The 10,915-nt window shown below is 35.7% G+C and overlaps 1 protein-coding gene across 3 annotated transcripts; it reads left to right on the forward strand.

Moving 5' to 3' along the window:
- The first annotated feature begins 2,828 nt into the window (after positions 1-2,828).
- On the forward strand, positions 2,829-10,784 carry LOC148848320 (MADS-box protein AeAP3-2-like). 3 transcript variants are annotated; one of them, XM_088950369.1, is made up of 8 exons: positions 2,829-3,173; positions 3,470-3,747; positions 7,222-7,288; positions 7,455-7,616; positions 7,825-7,866; positions 7,966-8,007; positions 9,726-9,946; positions 10,543-10,784. In XM_088950369.1, coding segments are annotated over exons 2-8 (723 nt in total). In that variant the 5' UTR covers positions 2,829-3,173; positions 3,470-3,559; the 3' UTR covers positions 10,544-10,784. The 3 variants fall into 3 exon arrangements, with proteins under 3 accessions (XP_088806495.1, XP_088806494.1, XP_088806496.1); XM_088950368.1 differs by having other exon boundaries at positions 2,866-3,173; positions 3,330-3,747; XM_088950370.1 differs by having other exon boundaries at positions 2,941-3,173; positions 3,467-3,747.
- Positions 10,785-10,915: the final 131 nt, after the last annotated feature.

The raw sequence follows: 10,915 nt of genomic DNA on the forward strand, positions 1-10,915 counted from the left end.
TGGCGATTTCAAAAACAAATGAAAATAAAAACATTCCTATCGTAGAACACCCCCTAAGCCTAAATATAAGCCTCTCTATACTTAATTCTAAGCATGACCACGTCTTTTCTGAGTTGAAATAACATTCTATGTTTGCATCTCTCTCTCTCTCTCTCTCTCTCTACTACAAATCAACAATCCATTGGCTTTCTGAAAACTCAAACTATATACGCATTAATGAAATTAAGAAGAAAAACTATTTTTTAATAGGTTTCATTTTTCAAAGGCCTGCTAGTGCTAGGAGTAAGAGACCATAGACCCAAAACAGAAGGAATGAAGTGGACGTGAAACCACCTTGGACCACAAAGAGACCCAATTTTGGGACACCCATGTCATTGTTCTCCTTTTCCCTTGTAGCCTTTGTAGGGTAGGTTAAGACACAATCATGGGTGCACCCAAGTGAAGTACCCTGTATATTCTGACCCAAAACGTACGTCTCTCCTTCTGTAGGAGAAAATCCCCCGTGAGATTTCTCACTGCAATGTTTCCCAGGTTTCAGCTGTAGGATTTTTTCAGTCATTTGTCGACCATTTTGTTGTATTGATCTGTTCACTAGAAGACCAAAAATGCAACTAGGCGTCTCTTAATTGTTCTACTGTAATCTTTCCTATAAAGAACTTGTTTGAGGATATATGCATGGAAGAAAATCTCTATTTGATTAATGTCTATATGCCTTTGTTTCGTTAATTTACACAGTTGATTTCCCAACTTCCTTCTGCATATGGCAACTGTGCTAAGAGATTCCAATATTATTCTTTGTGTGTGTGTGTGTGTTTAATCTTTTTTTTAGAATTCAATAACCTCTTCCTTCACTAAACTCCATGTTTTCCACCTGCATGAAGGTGTATTACTGGGCCAGCAGGACAACTGAGACTGAACCTTGTTGAAGGCAGGAGCTCTAAAAGAAATGGGTTGGTCGATTGGCTATGACAATCCAATACGAGTTGGTTGGACTGGAAGCTGCACAACTCAAATTTAAACCTGTTTACATATATAGCTAGAGAGAGAGAGAGAGAGAGAGAGAGAGAGAGAGAGTAATTAATTAAAAACGTTTACGTGGGGTTGAATGAATAGGAGAGATAGTAGGAATGCAGAGGAAGATTTTAATGGCAATAAAGTTGCAGCTGGTCGAAGTGGGATTCCATGAAGCTGAGAGAGAAATTAAGGTTCAAGAAAGAACGGAGGGGACCAAACATTCGAGCCTAGCATTCCTCTTTAAGAAACTTTTCACATGTTTTGTTGCACCTAGGTTTTCGTTTGCATGGAGAGAGAGAGAGATCATTTTGGTTTAATACCCAAAATAGCCTTCAAGAAATACAGCTTCACATTGAACTCACAGATCCTTTAGAGCTTATACTTGGATTAAGCATCTGTCTGAGCAATGCCAAAATTGTTTATTTGCATTTGCACTGGTGCAAAAGTGCAAACCTGAAGCTAGCAAAGTAAAATCCATAACAAAAGTGAACCAGAATGTAGATTCCTTTTGTTTGCACTCCCATGCATTTGTACAGTGCTAATGAAAATGCATTGCAAACAAATGGAGCCAGAAGAAAACCTTCAGATTAGCTACAAGTATGAAACATATTCACAACTCCATCGTGACTGCATTTTTTCTTTTCAATTTATGCATTAACGTATCTGAGAGAAGAAAAATGAGAAGATATCATCTTATAATATCATTAAACGTGAATTTTATTGTAAGGGTAAAATTGTAACTCAAGCTTATGAGAAAACAAATTATTATACTAATAATAATTACTTTCATAAAGGGAAAAATGTTCAGGAGATTTATACTACAAAATTGGATGGACAAAAGTGTCCTTGAGAAATCAGGATGTCATTCTGCTTTTTGTATATAAAGTGACTAGATAATGGAATTAAACAAGTTATAAATTTTTGTAAATATCCATTCCAGAGAATGATTATTGTAAAATATTAGTATGTTAGAAACTACACAATTATGCAATTAAGAAGAAGAGATTTTAAGCAATTAACAAGCAATTAACTTGCACTGGTGACATTTCAAAACTTAGAAGTGAACCATTAATCTTGATTTCCATGCATGAGCAAGACTCTAAACCTGATTGACCAGATTAAGTCTTTCCATATATATATATTCCAATAAAGCAGTGTTTGGTCTGATAGAAAATAATAATAAGAGAAAAACAGAAAGTTGAGGGAATGTTCTTTTTAAGGAATTTCACAGAATTACTCAAGAACTTTCCTCTCAACTTTCTTCTATCTTATTTTCTATCAAATCAGAGATAGTATAAAATTCCAAGACAATTAAGGATGTTGCAGGCCTAGCTATATGGTTATGGTTAAAAAAATAAATTGAAATTTTGAACGAGGGTAATATAGTCTTTTGGCTGAGAGGACACCAGTAGAGTCTTAACTCTTAAAGTCATCATGTCTAGAATCTCTGACGCTTTTATCTCTCGTTCCATATGACGAATAATGCTCAATGACAAAACCATGAACCAAATACCAGAAAGGGAAATTTTAAGTCCTTTTCAGACTTTGTGACGCTCTGTCGTTTCCCATTGTGTCTAGGGTTTTGGCCAACCTCCACATAATTCCCTCTTTGGGAATTCCTGGTTTTCTAACATCTGCACAACTTAGCCAAATGGGTATACACCCAGAAAAGCTTGCATGGAAAATCAGGGCAGTGGTGGTTAACAGTCACACTGAACTTTTTCTTCATGCTTTCTTTGTAGGGCTTGGAATTAGGACTAATTAATCCAAGGTGAAAATTACATAAACGTCACCACTAGAAAGCAATACCTCTTAATTATAACTATGAAGATGATTTCATATGGTATGCTTGTGCATTGTAGATTGATGGTGCAAACCATCTGAATCACCCAATTTAACTCATTTGGATCATCATCTGGTGGAATTAGCCAAACAACAAATATAGAAGTGACATTAAGAACCATCTTAAGAGAGATAGATGAAAGTGGTCAATAGTTAAGATTTTTGAATTACTATTTGCCCAAAATCATGTAAACTCTCTCTCTCTCTCTCTCTCTCTCTCTCTAGGTTGTCTTGTTTTAAATGGTCTAGCTCAGCACATAGGACACATTTCATTGCAAGCAGTACTGTGCAGCAACAAGAAAAGCAAGCAACAACAGGTAATCAAACTGAAACACAGTCTCAGCTCTCAGCCTTCTGTTTCTGCTTTCTCTCCTCTCCCTATCTTTCATTGCACCTCCTCCTTTACAATCTAAATATATATAAAAAATAATCATTTGGGTTTTCATAAACTAAGTTTCTACTTTTGATGACAGCTCTTTCTGCCCATTAATCCTTATTTAAGCTTCACCCAAATTAAGCTTTCTTACCAATAAAGCAAAACCTCCATTTGTCTGCCTTCTTGGGATTTCTCCAATTGATCGATGGTCTCTGTTTTCGACACTTGAACCAGCAGGAAAATCAGGCAGAAGAAAAAGGTTAAAATTCCCTTGTTTTCTCTCTTTCCCTAACAAGAAGACAGACAACCCTCCACTGTTTGATAATTATGGGGCGAGGAAAGATAGAGATCAAGAGGATCGAGAATACAACCAACAGACAAGTTACCTTCTCCAAGCGCCGAGGAGGGCTGATGAAGAAGGCCCATGAACTTTCTGTTCTGTGTGATGCCCACCTTGGGTTGATCATCTTCTCCAGTTCTGGCAAGATGTACGAGTACTGCAGCTCACAGTCTAGGTCTGTAAGCTTATTAGTTTTTCATTTTTCTTACACAGCTATAGCTTTAATGCTTTCCTATTTTTCACTTCTGATGCATCGTATTGTTGCACTCAGGTTGTCAATTGTCATGTCTTCCCAGATTTTTCATTTAATTAGTCTTATTTAATTTCTGTGAATCCTCAGTGCAACATATATGTGTACTTCATATTTTATCTGCTTGAAAAGTTTCATCTGATAACATGTTTTCCAATTGACTGATGATTCAACAGGAACGTTCAAACTGGGAAAACACTGTGAACCCTAGCGTGTTCATCACTCACTGGCCAAAACATTAATTAATGGCCAGCTAGCTTGCTTTTCAAGTTATTGCACCAAACAAGCTGATGAACACGATATATAGTTGATAGTTCACATGGTTTACTCAGCGTCAACGTTGGCGCATGATCATTGCTCTTTCCAATTAACGTAGTTGTAATTTGGCAGCTTTGAGATGATAATTAATTAGTTTGTCAGCCCCATTTTTCCTTGTGAAATCAACACGGCCTTAAATTTCTCAAGACTTTCTTCTTTGACTAGTTTTTTTTTTTTGGTACTGTGTGTCGACAGATTGATCCGTACAATAAGGCTGTGTTTGGATGATAGAAAATAATTAAGAGAGAAAAAAAAGAAAGTTGAGGAACAGTTATTGAGGAATTTCATAAAACTTATTAAGAACTTACCTTCAACTTTCTGTTTATCAAACCAAAAAAAGCCTAACTTCTCTTTTGTATTTTGTTGTAATCGTTCTGATTAATTTTGTGGGCTTTATTGGCCAGGTTTTTTAAGTATGGATTTAATTGATGATTTCTCCTTTCAATTCATGTTTTAAAATCCAAAATAGGAGAATTAATCCGGCCGGTTAGACCAGCTGTGACAGGAACCAGGTCCATAAGCCATTTGGACTATATATTAACACCATCTACTTAGTTGCTAAACAAAACCTAGTTATAAATTTGGGTGAACTCCTTTTTTTATTTGCATTGCCGGTGTATTACCTTTTTCATTAGGGGTTGCAAGGGAGTGCAGTCAATTGGGTGTTCTCTGCACAATGGGTGTAATTGAATCAGGCTGAATTTTAGCATGTCTTGGTTCGATTCCATTAAATATTCAATGAGTTCGAGTTTGACTCAAAAATGCAATACATATATAATTGAACTTGAGTAGAAACTGTTTGACTAAAGTTCGATTTGATTGCACCCATACTCTCTATATAAATGTTCTCTTACAATGTTGTGTCACAATATAATTAAAAGGAATTATAATGAGGAAGCACTTTACCTTCCGATCTGCTAGCCTTGAGCCATGTGATTGAATAAGATAGATGGACAATTTGGTGCAAAATACAATTGTCTTAAAAAAGAATTCAAGTTAATTATAGACATCATGAAAGAGATTCACTCATGAAACATCAATGGAGATGTGTCTCCATTAAAGCACAGTCAAAAATTTGGGCGACAGTTGTTGGATTGATAAATTTTAGGTCAGTGTGCCTCAGTGGGAGCTATATCCATTGACTCTGCCAGCCGAGCAAGTTGGTAATTATTCGGAATTTAGAATTTTTGCACTCTTGATGGCATCTCAGATATGCACGAAGTTTAGATATATAGGGTGCATGTATAGATATATTATATTCTTCTATGTATAGATATATTATACATTATATTCTTCTATGTTTTGTTTTCAATATACTAGTATAAGGGTATATATATGCACAATTAAAGATAAATGGGTAGAAAGATGAGAAGACATTTATATTTATTTTGAATTTTTTTACTGTGCTTTTTAAATGCTTAACTTAGGTCTCTACTCCAATGAGTTAGAGATCCTAGGTCTTTACTCGTTAGATTAAAGAAAAAATTATTTGAACAATGTAACGATTCTTTCCAAGCACTGATATTATATGAAACTATTAAAATATTTTGAGTTTTAACTATTATGGCTTGAACACATCAAGCCAAAGGCAAAGCAAGTATCAGCATTATATAGTAAAGATGCTAAATAAAACACTTGTCATGACTTAGATACTATGGTTCAGGTATGTAGAGTGCAAAATTTGTTTGTATGTAAAAAATGATGAGATTATTGTGGATTTATTCTTTATGTACCATTCTATACTTCTTCCAAGCTAAAGAAAACTCGGTGCCCATATTAATGCATGCATGTATATATGTATCGATTTAGGAACTTCTCTTTCAAAAACAAAGTTTTAATGGTCCAAATGGATTATCTGAAATATACTTAAAAAATTATATAAAATAAAAAATAATTAAAAAATAAAATTGATTGGAAAACCGTCCATCGGTTCAAATAGTTTAATGATTCAACCATCTAAATCAGCGGTTCTCTGATCAAGTCAACAATTTTCTAATAAAAGGTGGTTCAAGGGTGAAATGAAATCAGTTACTTGGCCAGTTTCTGGGCTGGTCTGACCATTCAGATTAATGACAGTGCAAAAACCATGTTAAAAAATATGGCTAACCTCCCTAGACCTGGCAAAAAGTTGACCCAACCCAACCCAACCCAACCCGAAAAAACAGGGTTAGGGTCTCATATTTAGCTACCTGAATGTGAGAATGACCCGACCTGACCCAACCCGGAAAAAACTGGGTTTGATTGGGCTGGATTGCGTCATGGGTCAACCTGCTGACCCGATTGTCAAGCCTAATTGGGACTATTTATGCATTCTTAAAAGTTTCCACTCTTTAATTTTTTTCTATTTGGTCTTTACTCTTTATTTTTTACTCTTTAAATTGTTAAATATTCAAGTTTTTTTATTTTATATTTAAAATTTTAAGATTAATTCTTTAAATTTTGGCATTTTCATGTAGTTTTTCTTTATTTTTTAAATTTCAGTTATTTTTTGAGATAACCCAAATTGACCCATGGGTCAATCCTAACCCAAAAATTTAGGGTTAGAATCTAGCATTTGACAACCCAACCCAAAATTCGACCCAAAATATCTTTGACCCAACCCGAACCCGACCCACCCAACCCAATTGCCAGTTCTAAACCTCCCACTAAGAAAATGAATGAATAAATTTTAACTCAGGTTTAAAAGTTACATCATATCTTTTAATAACAGATAAAATCTGACTTAACTTACTAAAGCAAAAGGCTCAAAAGGCTCAATACCTTACCATATAATCCCATTCTTTTACATAAAGTGGATTATAAATTATAAATCAAACCCAATTTGGTCTCTTAAATCAAAGAAAAAGTCAAATCTAAATTTATCATATGGATAGTTGGTCCCATTTCCCAAATAAAATAAGTGAATATAATTTTCCAAGTAATTAATTAATAATTTAATATCATTTAATAACAAATCAAATCTAAAGAAATATTATATTAACAAATCAAAGAAAAAGTCAAACATAAAGGCAGATGTCTGCAATATTACATTAACTACTTGTGTATTTAACTTGAGTTGTTATTTACTTCTGTCTGCTGCAGCATGCAACAAATCATCGAAAGGTACCAAAAGGTCTCAGGAACTCGTATCCAAGAGTATGATAACCAGGTAGACTAGTCTTGATCTTGATAGTCTATAGATGTGTGTGTGTGTGTGTGTGAGAGAGAGAGAGAGAGAGAGAGATTTTGGGCCATTTGTTTGATGATTTAAGAAAAGCAAAACCATCAATAAGACTCTGTAAATTGTGGTTTTGATTTTTGTTGAACTGTTTCAGCTAGTATACAGCGAGATGACGAGGATGAAAAACGAGACGGACAGGCTACAGGCAAGCATGCGACACTTCGCCGGAGAGGACTTGGCCTCTTTACCTTATAACGACTTGCATCAGCTTGAAGAGCAACTAGAAAATTCTGTTAACAAGGTTCGAGCCAGGAAGGTAATTTTCTGATTCAATTGTCTGAACTCTAAAACCGCCAGTAATCAGATGGTTTTTCGTTGAAAGATGATAGAAAATAAGCACCCAATACACTAACGTTAGTGATTTAGGGTGGAATTTTAATCCACTCTTGGTTTGCTTGTACATTTGTAAGTTTAACAAGAACACCTGATTTCAATTTCTTTATGATGACACACTGAACATACAGAATCAGCTCCTGCAACAACAGCTGGACAACCTACGGAGGAAGGTAATAACTAATGACTAAATGAGTAATAAGTTCTCTCTCTCTCTCTCTCTCTCTCTCACTCTCTCATCTTGTTTGTTGATTTTATATATATGGCGACAGGAGCAAATATTACAGGAGCAGAACAGTCACTTGTACCGTTGTGTAAGTTCTAAACCAGCTAGCTAGTAGGTATGCTTTTTAGTTTGTACAACTCTTGATAGGAGAATGGTAATGGGTCGGTCCATGAGATGCTCAACTTAAACCCGAACCCGATTTAAACGAATAGTTGAACAAGTTGTAATTCCAAAAATGGGTGGGGTGGGAGTCGGGTCACAACTTGAGCCGGATCAGCCCGAATCTAACCCAAGGGTCTGGTTGGACCTAACCTGAGCCTAGTCAGACCCAAAACCAACTTCGGGTTGATTGGGTTAAGGCTGAAGGATTTTAGGTAGGGCTAGGGTTAGGGTTGAACAGGTAAAGTTGAAGGTCGGGTTGGGTTACTATTAAGATTTAGGGTTTAGGATTGGAGGCTTAAAACTTCGGGTTGAGGTCAGTTGATGAAAATGGTGGTATTTGACACGTGATACTGATGAATGATGATTAAAGGTAGGGGTGCAAGTCAGGCCGAGTTGAGGTCTACCTTAACCCAACCTTAGCTGTTTTGGGGTTGGATTGGATTGGGATCGGGCTATCCAACTGCTCCATTTCCATCTGTCAAATGTTCTTTTCTCTACAACCAAAGCTTGAGGTTAATTTAATTTTAACATTATTACATCTAAAATGACATAATCATCATGCTTTAGACAATCATTCAGATATATTATAAATAGATAATTAGATACATACATAGATGCATGGTTGCATATAAACATATAAGCATACATCTATATATATATAATACTTGTATAGATACATGTTTATATAATAATTGTACATAAAAATATGAAACTAAGTCAATTTTGAGTTGGGTCAGGTTGGATAAAGCCTCAACCCTACCCAATTCAAAGTTAAATCGGATTCATACCTTCTCTAACCCAAACTTCAATTGTTGGATTTCGGGCTAACCCAACCCAAGTTAAGGGTCACAGTGTCAGTACTTGATTATCATCTCTATTACCTGATTAGTATGATTGATGTGTATATATAATGTAATCAGCCCAAGTGATCCTAAAAAGTGGCATCCGTGTAGGAGCCCTCAATGCACAATAATCAGTAGGGATGGCAATTTCTACCCTACCCGGTGGGTATTCGCTCCTACTTCTCTTTGATGGAGCAGATTTTTTTGCTTGAAGGATAGGTTTTGGGGTAGTGATGGGTTTTAGGATTCTACAACCTAGTATAGATAAGGTACAGTATTAGACTAAACCCAATCCTACCTGACCCACATATTGTAGGAAAGCATATAAACTTTATGTACCAAGTGTTGAATTTAGTCATATTTTAAATTTTATGTGAAAGATGATTCCTTGCTTGTGTGTTTTCTACATGTCTTAATCAAATAATTAGAAATTTTGTTGTTTATTTGTGTTATTTTATTTATTTATTGTTTATATATGACAACACATAATAAGAAATTAGATATGAATTCCAAATCCAATCCACCCCTAATCCTTGAATGCGGAGAAAGTTTTACATTTTAATGTGCGGAAAGGATTTGGATTGTCATAATCCAACCTGCTACAAATTTTAGGGCGGGTATGAAGTGGGGGGTTTAGGGAGGTAGATAGGATGTAGAATTTACAAAACCCTCCCCAAACCCGCCCATTGCCATCCGCTGTTTTCTGATGCAAAAAAACTTTTGTATTGGACCCACTTTAATTAGAGGGTCCTATTGATAAGAATGTATTGTATGTTAACTGTTGTAGACTGTGGTTAATTAGCTTATAGAGCATCAAGCGGCAATGGAGCACCAGCAATCACTGATGGAACAGAGGAGTACGGAACATACAGTATTGGATCATTTCGGGCTTTATGCAGAGGAGCAGGGGAGAAATATGCTTCAGCTTTCTACTCTCTCTCCTCAAATAAATCCTTACCGCCTCCAGCCTACTCAGCCCAATCTACAGGAAACTAATCTCCAGGGACATGGTTTACAGCTCTGGTACTGACCTTTCTCACTCTCAAAGAACATGGGTTGGGCCAAGTCAGAACTCATCCTCAGATTAGAAATTCCTAGCACTGATGATTCAAATCTGCTTGAATTTGAAAACAGTTGGATCCTAAAATCATGATTTTAAAAAACGATTCGAAAATGGAATCGTTCTGGCCACCGGTTTTTGGGTCAATGATTTGATCATCTGCTTCGAATGAATTGGCCATTCTGACAAATAAAAATAAAAGATGGTTATAAACCATTGAACGGATCGATGATTTGACCGCCCGAGTCAAAGGATTGTTGACTGATTCAACAGTTTTTGGTCAAGGATCGAGTTTGGGGTAAAATGGAACCGATTGCCTGGATGGTTCCTAGCCCAAACGGTCCGACCATCCGGGTCGATGGTGGTTTGAAAACCATGCCTAAAATAATGGATTGGTTAATTTGGGGTCTTTTGTTTATATAATAAATTATATTGGGTTTGGCCCTTGACGACTCAATTTGGACCCACTAATCCAATGTCCGAATTATCAATTAATTTGGCTTAGAAGATAAATATTTTTTAATATTTTAATTGATTTTTTATTCACTTACTTTTGCAGAGTCATCACTTGCCATGATAACTTGAGAAGTGCCTCAGATCATGATGAAGAGTAGGCATAGAAAATATAATTCATAGCAGTCATCTAGTCTAGAGAAGTGCTTCTTTTAGTTGAGTTGATCAGTTGATAAGGTAAAGAAAGCTTGACTTCTATATAAGGTTCTGTCAGGTGGATTCAATACTTAATCCAACACTATATATATATAATTATGAAGAGATGGGTATTCTCATATTCCTGATCAAGCTTGTGTTTAAGTACCATTTGTTTTGGGTATTCTCATATTCCTGATCAAGCTTGTGTTTAAGTACCATTTGTTTTGGGTATTCTCATATTCCTGATCAAGCTTGTGTTTAATTACCATTTGTATTTGTAC

Source organism: Nelumbo lutea, chromosome 6 (genome assembly GCF_056320005.1).
Source record: "Nelumbo lutea isolate HS-2025 chromosome 6, American lotus-T2T, whole genome shotgun sequence".
Lineage (NCBI taxonomy): Eukaryota > Viridiplantae > Streptophyta > Magnoliopsida > Proteales > Nelumbonaceae > Nelumbo > Nelumbo lutea.

What these genes read in the sequence shown, in the direction of transcription:
- LOC148848320 (XM_088950369.1), top strand. Translation starts at nt 3,560, where the DNA reads ATGGGGCGAGGAAAGATAGAGATCAAGAGGATCGAGAATACAACCAAC. An exon ending in TACTGCAGCTCACAGTCTAG is followed by an intron (nt 3,748 to 7,221) that starts GTCTGTAAGCTT and finishes TGTCTGCTGCAG; the next exon opens with CATGCAACAAATCATCGAAA. An exon ending in TCCAAGAGTATGATAACCAG is followed by an intron (nt 7,289 to 7,454) that starts GTAGACTAGTCT and finishes GAACTGTTTCAG; the next exon opens with CTAGTATACAGCGAGATGAC.